Genomic DNA, 16085 nt, shown 5'->3' with positions numbered 1-16085 from the left:
GGTAGAAAACAACACTAACCATAAAAGCACCTTGTCTGGGTTGCAGTTAAAATGCTAATCATTCCCACATCCAAGTATTTATTCCCTGTCTGCATGCTTTCTTGCTGGGTAGCCAGGGAAGGTGGCACGCATTTGTTGCCTCCCTACGCTGGGAAACTCTTCATACCAGCTAGATGTAGTTCTATATTTCAGAAGGTTGGCATTTGAAATTCAAAAACCAAGCTTGAAGTATCATTTCTATGATTATCTAGAACAGGTTCCTGTTCACTACTGTATTTAATTCCCTGCCAGTTTTTGTTTGTCTAGGTGTTTCATTGCTGAGAATCTGCAAGAACCAAATTCTAGCAAGTGTCTAGAACATGATGCCTCAGCACAGTGAATATTTCCACCCCAGCCCGCTTGCTTTGCTAGGGCACAGCGATTTTTTTCGTAAATGGGAAATACCTTAAAGGCACTCAGTTGTCTTCCCCTGTCTTCCTCCATACTGGCATGCACCTGTTGAAAAGACCTAGCTAGAATACGGAGCAGGATTTCTAGAGTTTCTTCACATATTAGGACTCTTGTTGGAAGATTGATACTACTATTCTCTTGGAAAAGTTAAACTACCATCTGGGGAAAGGAACTAAGTCACTTGAGATCTGATACTTAAGCATAGAAAAATGCTTGCTCTTTTCTGAACATTATTTATTCTGTACATAAGGTGACTAATTCACCTTTTAAAGACGTAAAAGTCCCAGGAAGGCAGTTTTTAATGACTTACATCCAATATTTATGATACATATGGCTTTTTATCCCAAATGTCAAAAGTGAAAGAAAATATAGCTATTCATGTGGCAGTATAAATAGACAGAATAATAATTTAATATGCAATTAGATTCTTTCTAAACTTAAATTAAACCACCGGAGTTTTATAAGTCCATGCCCAGACAATTTCAGTGTTAAAGGGAAAAGACTCTATCTCCAAAAGGCTACTATTTTAGAGAAAGTCCTTAAATAAGCAGGAAAGTCCCTGATGTTGCTTTGGTATAAAGCAGGTGTGTAGCAATTATCTATACAAGTGTAAGCCCTATACAATATAAGCTTTAAGAGTGAAAAATCAGTAGGGATTTTTCTTTCCCCAATGGGTTAGTTTTATAAGCTTCAAATAAATCTAGCAACTCCTGTAAATATGAATATAAAAAAACCTACTGAAACATACATCAACACTTCTGCACTAAATTACTTTCTTTGTGTGACTCGGACATCAAGAGCAAGTGTTCATGTTAAATACACTCTATTTTCTCATATGTAGAGTAACTGCAGTGAGTTATTTATGTTTTCAGTGTGCCTATGGGTTTAGAATTTTTTTCTCCCCTAGCATCATAAATAACTTTTGGTCCGTCTGCTTTGTTGCTGTTGTGCTTAAGGGTTTTATGGTGGTGAAATAAAAATGACAATCACATGCACACTGTCATACGTATGCAAAGTATGTGTACAAAAAGGGGAGAACTCCATGGGAAAATGGGGAACATTACTGCTGGAAACATTAACTGGGGAGAATGGGTGGTGAATGCAAGTTTCACACACAGTGGGAGCAGGTACACGTATCAAAGTCTATCTTCCTGCACATACTTCTGTTTTTCCCGTGAGTCCCTGGTCTTGGTGCGATTCGGTCGGTTTGCTGTTGATGGGATGGAGTGAACTGATGAGCTCTTCTTGCTGGAAGAATAGGAGGAATGGGAGGAATGAGAAAGACTGGCCCGAGACTGGCCAGCATTGTGGTCAAATTGCATCAAACAGAAGATCAAGTCTGTCGGCACAAGCTCAAATTCATATGGCGGGTTTGTGATAACGTAACTGTAAAGAAAGGAAGAAAGAGAAAAAGAAAGAAAAAAAAAAGAGATAAAACTCATTTAGATTTGTACTAAAAAAAAAATTCTTCTAAAGTTATCTCATGAACATTTACCCAGATTTTTGCATTTGTTTCCTTCAGTGAGTACCTAATTTCAGTTCACACAATACTCATTATTATTTAGAACCTTCTTATGCCAAATATCTCTTTTTGTATGCTTTCTGTTGCACAGACATACTGCCTAAGATATTCTTTCTTCAGGTGAATCATGTCATGATTTGTCAGAGAAGACACCATACAAATCATGTTCCTTTCACTAGTTGCACCATAATGCAATGACTGTAGCAAACAGATTTACGTATAGACAAACCAGTAACATATCCACCAGCAACGGTATTTAAAAGAACAGCTGAAAGCCAGGGACGCAGTTATATTTAAATACATATTTACTAGTTATTTAAAAAATAAATACTGCCATTAGAGCAAAGGATATAATTATTTGTTTGGATTGTGACTGTACATAAAACAAATTAAGTAAAATATATCAGAAAATTTGCGGTAAGCTTAATTTTGTTCATTCATTCAACATGTACATTCATGACCTCAAAAGCACTTATTAAGAGAAATCTACACATCCAAGAATCTAGCATTGTTAAGTATTGCCAAGCCTCAAATAAAAAACATCTATTTCAAGACTCCCCACCTCCAACTAACTCCCTTTGAGGGTAAGAAGGGCTTATGGACCCTGCTGCTAAATTTTTTCATGCATGTGAAAAACATATTTGAGTAAGCCAGTGGGCATTTTCTGTCCCAGCAAGAAATGAGTAAAAATTGATCACAAAGCTCACAACTTCTCTTCAAATTAATTCAGTGCTGGTAAGAAATCTGCTTAGCTGCCTCAGGGACAGAAGTCACTTATTAATCCAACAAATAATCCCAAGTATAGCAAGTAGAGTGTAAATCTAACCTGAAAATAATTTTTTCTACCCAATTTGTCCAAATCCTTACAGAAGAAACTGAACTGGTAGGCTGCAGGGTTGTTTATTGCCATGTTCACCCCATAATTATGCTTTTTGTAGAGAATGAAACAGCAACAGATGGTAGATTTGCAATAGTTCTGGTATGGGTCTGCTGTGTATTTCTAGGGGGAACTTAATTAAGACACATTTCAAGTAAGCTGCTAAACAGCCTCCAGTCTGAAAGATGCAAATGTGTCTGCTCTATTAAAAGCACTGAGGTCAGCCTTGGTGCTACCGAAGTGAAAATACAGCCTAGCAAGAGAAAGGTTTCCATTTACTGGAAGAAATGATGATCAGATACAGATAGTACCAAGGGGAAACACATGGGAGTATTGTTTGAGCATACAAAAAAAAGAAAGTCTAGCTACTAGAATCTAAACTATTACCCAGTAACTTACAGCTGATTAGATAAGCAAACTGAAGTCCTTTCTTTCTACGCAAGCAGTGCATAGCATCATAAATCAAACAAGACAGAGAGATAGATGTTCTGAAAATTTGCTTTAAATTTTTTTTATTAAAATTAGCTGAAAACACATGGTATGACAGCCAGCCTAAAGCTGGGTTAAGCTTAAACTGAGCTCTTAAGCTCAGCTGAGGAGTCATCATTAAGTCCTCAAAGAGTTAGCTTTTGTGGCAAAGTTATGTAAAAAATAGAGAAAGCTCGTTTTTAGATTTATTCCAGGCACTAGGATCTTCCTCACTCGAAGACTGAAGAACAGTGAAGCGGAGATGTTCTGAAAGACTAGACTTACCGTTTAGTGCATTGGCTGGGAGTGCTTAGATGTGCATCCCTTAATCGATAAATTCCAAAGCAAAGCATATTGTATGTTTTCAATGCTTTACAAAATAGATCTCCATAACAACCTCCATCCTAGGAGAAAACAAGGAGAGGAAAAAAAAGAGAACACCACTGGTTTTTTTTTTTCATTTTTCTTCGTTAACACAATGCCAGGGAGCAAGATTTTCAGTATAAGCCTGTACAAAAAGGACAATGTATAGACAGTCTGCGGTTTGTCATTATGTCACAAATAAGGATCTTTTACTCAAAAAAAATGAGTAATCTAAAATGTTTTATTTCAAATAAGCAATGATGTAAAGTGATCATTATTTTGGAGATCCTTGGTCCATGAAATGATCGTAAATTGGGAAGAGTGAGTGGTTTGCTTTAGGCAGAAATACAAACTTTGGTACCAAGCAATGCATATTCTACAAATTACATTAAATGTGGTATTAAGATTTTTTAGTATTTTTGACCCTTTTTTTCATAGTAGCCATACTGTGATCTAGAGAAATAAATTTGATGGGGAGCACAACAGAAATTAGAGTTCTGAGGGGTTAAAAGGGAAATGTATCTCCCACTGTGAAATAATGATGAAATGTATGTCATATTTCACAGACTAAAATAATTTTATTAGAAAAAAAAATAGATTTCATAGTTTTGTATATTTAAAATATTGATTCTTAAGTAGTAATAAGTGTTACTGCATTCTGCCTTCACCAATGTAGTGCAGTTGAGGCTCTGGCAAAACAGGACTTGAAGGACTGGTATTGCTTGCTTTATTTGTGAAAGCATAACACTGCTGCCCAAGTGTTCTGATGAGCTGTTAATCTCAGCTATGAATGGACTTCTACATGAACTAAAAGGCTATTTAGTTCTGTGTATACTCTTCACCCCTAATCCTTAAACTGCGATTTCCTGTCATTTCTATGAAGAAGGTCACTCTGTTCATTTTTAACAGAAACGGTGAACACAAGTTTAATTTAAGAAATATCAAATCCTGCATCACCATCAAAGTGAAGTTAGTGCTTTGGGATTTGACTCAAGATTACAAGATTTTATCCAGAAAACATTTCTACATACCTCTTTATGCCACTGTTCTCTTTTTTAAAGATGGTTTGTTTATTGGTTTGTTTTGCGTTTGGGTTTGTTTTTTTCTTTTATTTCATTTTTAGGATAATGGAGGAAATATACAAAAAATACAGGATTTTGCAAGAATGCTACTTCATCCAGAAACTCAACAAAACTCAACAAAGGTATCGATATTGTTCATGTTTACAATAGATTACTGTAGAATGGTTACATCATCTAAGTCATAAGATTCTATATGATTCTGTTCCAAGTCAGCTCATCTATTTCTAGCTGACAACTAAGAGCCACAGGATTTTCTGCAGGAAATAGCCAGGCAAGCAGTCTGGGAAGTCATATATCTTCTCAAAAAGCATAAGAGCAAAGCTGGGCTCCATTAAATTAAATAATAGAAATTATACACTAATTAAGATAGATTCTTAATTCAGTCTGAGAGAAAACAAATAGATTGCAGACCAGCCTTGGTCCTACATTTCCCTTGTGATCTTACCCCTAGGTCTGCAAACGGCCCATCATACAAAGCCAACTGAGCAACTCGACACCTGTCCCTGTTTGCAAGTGTCTGGGGCGTGCTGTAACCTCCTCTCAATGCATTTTCCTCAGCAATCAGTGCTTCCAGCTCTGGTGTGGCTCCTCCTGTTACCAATGTCCGTATCAGTGTGAGGATATTGTCATTGAAGTATGTCTGCAGAGATAAAAGAAAGCTCTTTAAGCAAACACCATTAAAGTCACAACTGAAGACATCCAAATTACAACTTTTCTGTGTTTCTGCTGTTTAAAGTTCTTGGCTGTCTCTTCAAATAATTTTATACAGAAAGTGAAAAGACAGCAGACTCCAATTACTCTATTTTCTTCTATCCCATTAGGCTCCTATACTAGGTCCTTCCTTTTAAACACCAATTCAGGCTGATTTTTATTAAAGTACAAAAATTTGAATGATTTATGTTTCTTATAATTGGTGTTAGTAGTGATGCAATGACTGCTTTCCTTCTCATTGCCTTCATGTCTAATAATGGGCTTTAGGACATGTAATTGTAAAATTCAGACCACATTTAAAGCTTACACAGACTAGACTGCCTTTTTACTCTTGTCACCAATTCGTTGGGGAGCTGCCTTTGTGCTGCAAATGTCATTACTTATTACTGTGGCTGGACTCTAGCAGTCTAACAATGTATTGTACTAAACATCTTATTACGAGACTTGACAGTGTTCAGACATAAGCATGTATCAATTAAACATCTTGAGTTCATCCCAGATACATGTACGATGAGTCTGGGATCCTGGTGGTCCTTTTAAAAAACTCTAGGGTATAGGGTAAGTGTGGTTTATTAGGGAAGATTTACTCCACAGTGACATTTTGCCAGCATCTGTAGCATTGCTGGTCTGTCATGCAAACAATGGGTATTTTAAATATTAATTTAATGCCACATGAATGACTTTCAAGTTCACTTAAAAGTATACTGGTATAGTTAAGAGATACTCAGTTAAATATCTGCAGTGTAATGTACTGGGCAAAAAAATGCCTTTTTTTTTGGTTGTTGTTCATTCAAAAATGAACAAAAAAAGGAGGCACCATCACTTACAATGTCACTAATGTCTGTTTTCAGAAGCTTGCAAGCATGAGAGACATGTGAGAAGAAAATGGGCTCACTGTAAAGTACACAGGATTGGCATTACTGGAGTTGTGGATTCCATTATTAGATTTGTGACTTTTGTTGAATTTAGGACTTGGAACAAATGTCTGTAATCCAATCAAGTAAAAATGAATACTGATTTCTCAAACAGCACTTGTTTTCCAAAGATAATACTTTTTAAATAATACTTTTCAAATAATACTTTTCATTAAATTCATTCTTCTATCCATGTAAAGTAATTGTATTTAATACATGGGTAAACTAAGGTACAGGTTGAAATATTTTATCCTGAGATCAAAAAGCAGAACTGGCTTCCTATCCCTGTTACTTTGATATTCTTTCTTTGTATAATGAAACCAGTTCTATTGTTTACTTGAGATGACAGATAAAAAGGGTAGCAATGTTTTTCACTGTTACATTTAAGTTTCATAACTTCAAGCTTTTCTGCTTATTTACATATATGCCATTCACCTGTTGACTAACTTAAAATTGGAGGAACCTACTGGTATTTTTATACATGCCCTAAAGCAAATATTTGCATCTCATCAATGCCATTTATTTTAGATTAGCCTCGGTAAAGCACTTCATATTTTAAATACAAAGTGTAGTGTAAAGAGTTGTCTGACATCAGCAGGTGTTTGGGAAGATTCAGTTAGTCTAAAACAACAGCTAATCTCAGATCAGCTCTTCCACTTCTGAATGCACTGTGTAACAATTCAAGTGCAATACTCAAACCTTTCTTAACATATAGAAAAATCAATGTGACCCCTTGCAGGAATGTAAGTCTGGAGTGATTACATGACGTTTAACAGGAATGGCCACAGTGAGAGAGAGGACATTCAGTAATGATTGTTTATTCTTCAATTACTTCTTCCTTGGCGTCCCTGAGGTGAGAATCAGTTGCCTTCTTTGACAAGGCACTGTCACTGCACTATGCTTTTCCAACATGGAAGTACTCAGAATTAAAAACAATACTGGCATTAAACTTAGTCTCTTTTCTTAATCTTTGTCAGCGTATGCTATATACCACTCAGAACTAAAATAATTAGCACAATTCCTTTGCTCCTGCACTTAGGCAGTAATGTTGCTTCACATCAGTTTCATGGATATAAGGCCAAATTCTGCCAGATCTAGATGTTGGAGGCATTGCAACTCTAGAAGCTGGAAGAGCCCTTTCAGTCAAAATGGGCTTCAACATATTCTATATGGCGCTTACTTAAAGCACACACCTTCACAAAAGCATACCATTTTATACAATAGTCTCTTTTATCATGCCTTTCCCACTCTTTTATTCAGTATTTTTGATTCTTTTTCTTCTCTGAATAGTGATATATTTACTATTATTCAAAAAAACTTTTCTCAGTTTTACATCTTTAAGATAGAAGAACATGAAAAAAAGTAAAGCATATCTTCACTGGTAGATTTTTCAAGACTGGTTTGCAATGACTATGGCATGAAATGTTCACCTGCTCTAAGACTGATGGATGCTGTTTCATGCAAAATAGCCTTTTTTTATAAACTGCTGACTGTTTAGTAAAACAGGCAAAAGTCTAAAATAGTACTAAGAATTTTATTACTCGCTAGGAGGTATCATTGGGCCAGCATTCAGTTTTCCAACTCTTTATCTTTCTCTTTATCCTGTAATTCAAATTATGTCAAATATAGCCAGAATCCAAGATATAAACACATACAGCTCATCTGAATTTTGTGCTATGCAAGTTCACAACCCTTATAAATTCAGTTGCAGCTCCATAGAGCATGATCTACTAAAAAATTATGCTGTGGCCATATTGCTCATTTTACTACAGATCTCATATTAAACCAAGAAATGAAATCAGCAGTAAAATAATGTATCAAGTCAGGCACCTGTCACAAATTCATTAATACAAATATAATAAAATACCCCTTCCTCAAATCCCAGTGTAATTAAGACATAATGGGCCCAATTCTGACTTATGTCATGTGCCAACCGGGAGTAACTCTGGGAGCCATACACTAGTATAAAACCGATGCAAATGAGAAAAGAATCAGGTCTATTGTTGATGGAACAGAATGCTGTCACTGAAGAAAGGCTTCCCACTGCTAGAGAAATGTTAAGGAAAAGCTGAGACAATTATTAGCAAAGGATGCAACATTTATCTTGGAACAGTGGTTTCATTTGAGTTTCACACCATGACTGATGTGGATGTCACCATTGATGAGTGAGTGCAGCCAAATTATGGTTTTTGGGGTTTTGCCATCTATGAGTGAAAAGATTCCAACTTTCAGGACAGACTGCTCTGGCATTGCAACAGATCAGAAAACATCCAACCATAAGCAAGAAAGGATGGGTGAATTAGAAAGCTGTAACTTGTCACCTGCTGAATAGGGTTGCTTCCTCCTGTACTAGTACACTCCTCAGGAAAAACCCAGCTACCCATAATTTCGATTGCCACAAAAATCAGACTCCTCTCATTACCTCTTGCCAGTTTGGAACTGGGGAACACTGAAAAGCAGAATTAGTTGATATCCATTTCCTTTAGAATAATAATACACTGAAATTAATTTGAGAGTGATCTTCTACTTGCTCTCTGGGATGGTACATGGCCTGGATATGCCAGTACTTGTAAGAAGCTGATCTACAGAATGTCTTTGGAAAGGTGCTGCTGTACTTAAAGTAACAAGACACTTTCCAGTGATGGTAGTAAATCCCTTTCGTTGACTGTAAAATCATAACTGAAGAAATACTTGTTTGATGCTGCCATTAACTGAGCCCAACACTGGACGTCTGTATGACATCGCTATGATTGGCATCCTGAATAAGAATGTGAAATAAGCATTGTCTAAACACAGAAAAAAGGAAATGCATCATAGACATTGGAACTGGGTAAATAGCAAGGAAATTCTGACATAGATATTTGAGCTAGCAGTGCCACCTAGCCCATGCACCAGAATTGTAGCACAGCTCTTTCAAATGTTTCGGGCATGCTTTCCCACTTGTTCAATCATTTTTTAAAGTATAATTATCAGAGTGCTTATGTTTTGCAGTTAACGCTGTCAAGTCTTTTAAACTAATTGGTCTTTACAGAAAATTTAACTGAAAATTATCACATCTTTTAATAACATTGCTTTAACTTTAATAGCACTTTGCCCTTCATTTAGAATTACTTTAAAATTACCATTTTCCAAGTCATATCTGCCATTTTTTCTTGTGTTTCTAGTGGATTCTTTTCATGGTTTTCTTTTAAGAAGACACCTCCTCCAGTAGATTTGGTTTTTAACATTGCTTTCAAACAAATACTGCAACTGGGTTTTCTTTTACAGTTGGAGGAATTCTGTTGAACGAATGATTTATATCCAAACTTGATGGGCAACTGAACTAACACTGCTACCTTATACCAATAACAAAACAGCATTTGAGACAGAATCAACAGCAGAAAATAGCTAACAGCATTTCAGGGTTTGAAAATCCATTGATTATCAAGATACTGTTCAAGCTTTAAAGAAATTTGGGACACTTTAGGTTACAGGATGCTGCTTGTTATTCCCCTTAACCAGCTAGCATAAAAAGTAGTCTTGTTTCAAAATGTCCATATCGGAGATTAGAACAGTTTCTTTTATGTACAAATAAGACTGTAAGGATCCCTGAGGGAGAACTCTTGAGTAATGGGTATACTGAAAAGTTATTTTTAACTAACTGGTTTAACTTTGTCTTCTATTCTGTGCTTCCATTTACATGAATTAAAAATAGCATTTAGTATTATAGAACAAAAATTAAGTCCTAAAGATCTAGCACAAGGAAATAAATTCTAGGATATGGGATGCTAAATGGTATAATCCATTTCTGGAGATCCTTGCCTCTAACAACACCACTCCAACAGTATGTCAAGTTTATTATCAGCAGTATGCATGGGAGGGATGCCAACCTGCCAGAACTTCTGTGGTTCTCATAGCCTCAGTGCCAAAAGGAATAACAGAAAATCTTTGGCTCTCTGGCCAACTGTTCAAACCTTTGAAGGTACTGTGTGTTGATAAAACTGGTTTCCTTGCATGCACAGGATTTTCTTGAATAACTATCTCAACAAGACCCAGAAAAGGAAAAAGTACTTCTCAAACATTTGCTTCTCTTAAGCTATCCTATGTAATGTAGCTTTCTTATAGCTGAAGATAAACCTTTTACAAAACACCCACATTATCTAAAAAATGCTTCCAATCCCATGTTTTTTAGTCCCATTCAATTTGGTAATGAGAATGTGCTTTGCTTTTCAGTAGTGACACCACCGGGAGACTGAAAGACTACATATACACTTTCCCTAGGTTTGCGTATGCTATGAGAAAACAAATATTAATATATCATTCATGCCTCTGATGCGAGTAGACATCTCTTCAAAGATATAATGATTAGCTGGTGCTATTTAACAATAGTCACTGCCACACTTAAAACATGAACCATGCTTACAGTCTTCACAGAGAGTACAATAATACACTTTAACCAAAGCCTGGAGAGGCCACTGCTACCAACTCATCAAAAAGACAATGTAGTTTTTGAGTTCATTATTCTCTTCAGAGCAATGATCTTTGAACTGCTATACTGTGAATCATATGCTTGTGGAATATATTGCTTTTCCCACAGAGGACAAACTGTATGTTGATAGCAGGTAGACAGCATTTTGTAAAGTAAACCTCATAGCTTTTAATATTTGAAATAAGAAAACAAGAGACAATTTCATATTTATAATATCTATTACTGTCATCTTATAGGAAATAATGCAAAACTGGAAGAATATAATGATCTTCAGCATTCAGTTTTGAATCAGAAAGTGACCAAGCATTTGCTAATCTGTGATTTATAAGTAGGGTACAGTCCACTACTTCTATATTAAAAAAACTATATGAAAGAAAAAAATAATTCAACACTGATCAATACTATTGAATTACTACTATTCAATAACTGAACACTTCAAAAAAATATTTATAATTTAATTTATACTTTTTGTTTTTTACATCTATATGTATGTTTCAAATTACCTGCAAGTCTGAAAGACACACACTGTGTATGTGGGTATTGTTCTATTTTTCTTATTTTTCTTACAGCAGTTCTACTATAAAACTACACCACTGTAAGAAGAGATTCGTTCTTAATGGTACAGTTCATGCATTGCATGTCTACACAATTAATAGAACGAAAGCATGACTGCAAATCTCATAATTTGGTTAGGATTTGGGCTTCAGTTTGCCAGTACTGGCTCTAAATCAGGTAGGATAAATAGAAGCTGGTCCCTAAAACCAAGATTATTCTAGGAAAAAAAAAAAAAAAAAGAATATTTTTTAAAAAAGAATAATTAAAAAAAAGAGGTAATATAGTGCAAGTAGATTAGTTTGTGTGAAAACACACTTTTCCTTGGAGAAGAAGTGAAAGGAGAATACACCATTCCCATGAGAGTAGGAACAGTAAAGGGAAAACATTTCACACATCTTACACTTTCTGAAGGGTCAGGAAGAATTGTACTTTTCCAACTCTTTACTAGGCCTTTGAGGAATGAAAGGGAAAATAACACTGCCACCGATCAGCGAAGCAGTGAAAGAAAAGACAAAATGGTGAACAATACTAACTGACTGTACCCTTGGCTTGTCTTCTTGATTAGTACTTTTTCTGAGTTAGAATTTCTACTCTTGTTATCACATTTAGTTCTCTGGCTTCAGGCTGCACTGCCCCTGACATATAATATGACCACTTAGATGTGAAAATGTTTGAAAAAAAGACTCTGTTGAAGAAAGGAACTGCAGATGTGGAGGGGCATGGTGTCAAAAACGAAAAGTTAACAAAAGCAAGCAAAATCTAAAAATATCGTGACTATCATGTGATGAGCTCCAAGTAAAAATTTTTGAAGACATTTTCTACATATTTCTTATTGCCTCACTACTATTTACATGATACACCTTTGCACAAGAAAGCAGTGATGTCCACAACATTTTGCTCTCTTTTTGTGGTGATGCCAGTGGCAATCAGAAGAATTAACCTTACTTTTTCCAAGATTCTGGAAGTGCCCTACTGAACTATTCATTCAGGGACAATAATTTAGTTAGTAGTGTGAGTAGACAGACAACTTCCATTTTAACAATTTGGAACATATTAAACTATTCCCATTTATAATGTGAAAATGCTAAATATTTTATACAGAGAGATTTTAATTAGAGAAGGTACAGAGTTTAAGTGTTCTTGCTTAGGCTTCCTGAATTTCCCATCTATGCAAAATATGGCAAATAACATTATAAAAAAAGTATTTTTTAAGTTCATTGCAAATTCTAGACTGCATTAGAATAATAATTCACCAGTGTAGACAGATACTATTCATCTGTAGACAGAACATATAAGTAATAAGCAGGGAATAGATGTATAAAATACAGATACATAAATATGAAATATTAATATTAAATAAAGATCACTATCATTTTTTCTTAAAAGCAAAAAGCTTCATTCTGAATTTAGGTGAAGGTCAGACTTTGCTCTTTCAAGGAAATCTGTTTGCTCATTTCTTAATACTGTATGGGGTTTATAGCAGATGATTCCCAGCACTATAGAATATTATTTCTTGGAGAGCCTATGCTCAGATTTTTAGAAGACTATGTTCTTCCTACATCTAGCATGGCACAAGACTGGTTTGAAAACTCCACCAGTGTGAAGCAAGGGAGGATGAAAAGGAGTATGACTGTGGCGTTTGCTTTGAAACTGTACTGTGAATGCAAACCAAAAAGCCTAATGTAAATGTAACCAAAGGCCACCATCTGCAGCTTCTGCCATGCACTTACGTTTTGATTCACAGGACAACTCGTGTCAGAAAGATAGATAACCTCTCTTCACACAAGTAGAGTTCATGTGATGTGTACAAAGGCTTTCATAAAGCTCTATCACTGTCACCCAGTGCCCATACTCACAGCATTGCTCATGGCTAGAGGAAATTAAAAGCTTAAAACATGGTTGACGCTGTCTGACATAAATGGTAAGAATAGGGACTAACACACTGAATTTGGGTCTGGTTCTCAGGAGGAAGAGACAACATTTTTGGAAAATATTATACTCTAAAGCCTGACATGAGACTTTTTGATTTTAAAATTGTGGACTCATGTTTGTCTTATATACCTCAGTTGTTATAAGGTCTCCGTGTCCAACCAAAAAATAGCCAAGTTTAGGCTCTGAAATTCTCTTGACGTCTAAGAGAAAAGTGTCTTTTCCCAACATCCAGTGGAATATGGACTACACTTTCATACTTTTTCACAATAAGTCTGATGTAAGGGAATGAAAAAGGTTTTGTCTGCTTACTGCGCTCATGAGAGAGTCCAACACACTGACAGCAAATGCGGTTCCACATGCAAATGGCTGCGTGAGATACAGTTCTGTGTCTGGATCATCATCATCATCTTGGTCCAAGAACTGAACATTTGAATCATTTACTGAAAATAATAATAAAAATCAAATCATAAGGTGCTTCTGGGTCACAAGCATGTGACCTTACACATTACACAGTCAGAAAGAAAAAGAAACAGCATATGTCTGGAAACACAGACTTGTGTCTTTGACGTCACTGAAAATGAAATCAAGATGGATGTGAAAATGTGCATTTAAAAATCTGTTGATTATTATCTTGCTCGTAAGAAATGACTCTCTTGTTCTTAGGAAGTGACTACCTCTTTGCAGTAAAAGTAGCTTCACAGCACCAACTGCCTGCACTTAAAATGAGGTACATGATGCGCTTTTATATATTGAGACAATCTTGGTATTGGCTGAATACAGTGGCTAAGGCTGTATACATGTACAGTGAAATGTTATTACAAGATAGCAAGTAAGAACCCCATTGTAAAATAAAGGCTGTAAAACTCTGCTATAGCCCACAGGCACCTGTTAAATATGCTGCTCTGATTCTTACTGGGGTGGTGTTAACGCACTTACAGCTCAAAAGAGGATAAACTGTCCTGTTAACATGCATCTATCTGAAAGAATGAGCAATACTCCAGCTATTTTCTTGCAGCACTGCCTTTTGTTCAAATATTTGTCTCTATAACTTCAGTTCCCGAGCCACAAATTCTGCATTAGCCAGTGTGAATCTACTGTTTTAAACAAAAAGTCCAAATAAAGTAATATTTGTCATTTAGACTTGCTCTGGGATTTCATTGTCACAGTTAAGCTCTCTGCTTACATCTCATTCCATTGAAAACAGTTGTTTCCTTGATATCAGTGTATCAAGTGTATCATATTTCATTTAATACTTCATTCCCATATTAGTCCTCCTCAGACATGAAAGCACAGACTGCTTAGTTATGCCATTGAAATACCCTTTAACTTATTAAATGACAAATTAATTTCAGTTCCCATGCAAAGAAAGCAAATTAAAAACTTTTTCAGCATTTGAAGCTGCACACGTTGACTGTGTTCTGATTCCCATGTGAACACATCTCCTGAACCAGCCAGTGAGCTTTGAAAACAACATGAGAGCTGCCTTTAATTTGATCTGGTTTCAGCTCTGGACTTCTTAGGTTAGAAATCCTTTTGCCTTCTATTCATATCTTCCTTCCTATATAGTTTAATTTTCTATCCACTCCTTTTCCAACCTGTATATATTACTGTGCTTACAGTGCTTAGCTTACAAAACATGAGTAACTATAGATAAAGTCTCACAAATAGCTGCCTAATAGAGATGAGAATTGTTAAGTTTCCATCTAGAGCACTATTGAGATAGTACTTGTACATGATCATTTAGTCAGGACCTGAGTTGAAGTAGGATTTAAAATTCCTGCCTCCCCACTCCCTGATGTAAACATAAAAACATAACACTTCAGCATTGTAAATGGAGAATTGTTCTGCCCCAGGAGTCAGAACAATTTCATTGTAGCAAACACCAATATCCATGATATTCCTTTCTTTGTACAATGGCTATCAATTTATTCTCCAAATTCTTGAGCAAAATAGTATTCAAGAGTCTGATGTATCATTTCAAAATGTACTTTTTGAAGAGCTTGTGCCTTAGTTTAATGTGCTAGTCGACAGTAGGCACTATTGTAGCATTTGTTTCCACTTATATCTGGCATAGCAATACCTGACTTTGATGCTAGCTTGCCAGCCATGCGTGGTGTCAGTTTTCAGGCTGCTACAAACCTAATGTGAATTCTGCATGTGTGATCTTATCCTCAATATCTTTATCTTTCTGATGCAAGTTAGCGCTCTAGGATTTCTACTTAAAATCTCTGGGCTAGGTGAGGTAGGCTGAAACATATGGTGCTGCGTCACAGGAAATGCTCATCAAACACTGCTCACAAAAGCTGGTGAAAGCTCTCTTTATTGAGAGGGAGCAACACAGAAGCTTGTCTGCTTTTCTACAGCTTCAAAACTTGAGCTTCTGAGAAAAGGCCTACTTCCCACAATAAACAAACAAATAGCTTAAGGGAAAATATGATGCTGGGGGTGTGTGTTCTGATATCTTTTATTTCTTCTTGGACTTCCTGTGGAATTGCTAAGGTATGTCCACCAAACTGACAACAGGCTGAGGTAACAAAAAGAGAAAAAGAAAGAGAGAGAGAAAAGGAGAGAAAAATTGGTGGAGGGGGAGGGAAGGCCCAGGAGGTGGGGACCCAGGCCAAAGAAAATGAATTGGTGAGAAGGTGCTATGGAAACAGCCGGCAGGTCAGACGAGTGTGATCAAAGGTTTACTGATGCTGCGTGAAAAAAAAATCATTAAGAAAGGCCAGAACACGACAGTCAA

At 36.1% G+C, this 16085-nt stretch overlaps 1 protein-coding gene across 47 annotated transcripts in view; it reads right to left on the bottom strand.

The window, feature by feature from the left end:
• Positions 1-16085, bottom strand: part of KCNMA1 (potassium calcium-activated channel subfamily M alpha 1) — a 491027-nt gene that overhangs the window by 12988 nt on the left and 461954 nt on the right. For 43 of the 47 annotated variants that reach the window (XM_061450666.1, XM_061450643.1, XM_061450649.1 and 40 more), the window contains 4 exons: positions 13652-13782; positions 5208-5402; positions 3603-3721; positions 1612-1836 (listed from right to left, as the gene is read on the bottom strand). In XM_061450666.1, coding sequence (XP_061306650.1) covers positions 1612-1836; positions 3603-3721; positions 5208-5402; positions 13652-13782 — 670 coding nt within the window. Of the gene's footprint in view, positions 1-1566; positions 1837-3602; positions 3722-5207; positions 5403-13651; positions 13783-16085 lie in introns of those variants that run through there. The other 4 variants (XM_061450808.1, XM_061450867.1, XM_061450965.1 and 1 more) reach the window with 1 other exon arrangement.

This window comes from Pezoporus flaviventris, unplaced genomic scaffold (genome assembly GCF_033815535.1).
Source record: "Pezoporus flaviventris isolate CSIRO_AGI_PZ_B2104156 unplaced genomic scaffold, CSIRO_AGI_Pfla_v1 ptg000001l, whole genome shotgun sequence".
NCBI lineage: Eukaryota > Metazoa > Chordata > Aves > Psittaciformes > Psittacidae > Pezoporus > Pezoporus flaviventris.
This window is presented reverse-complemented; position numbering and strand designations above follow the sequence as displayed.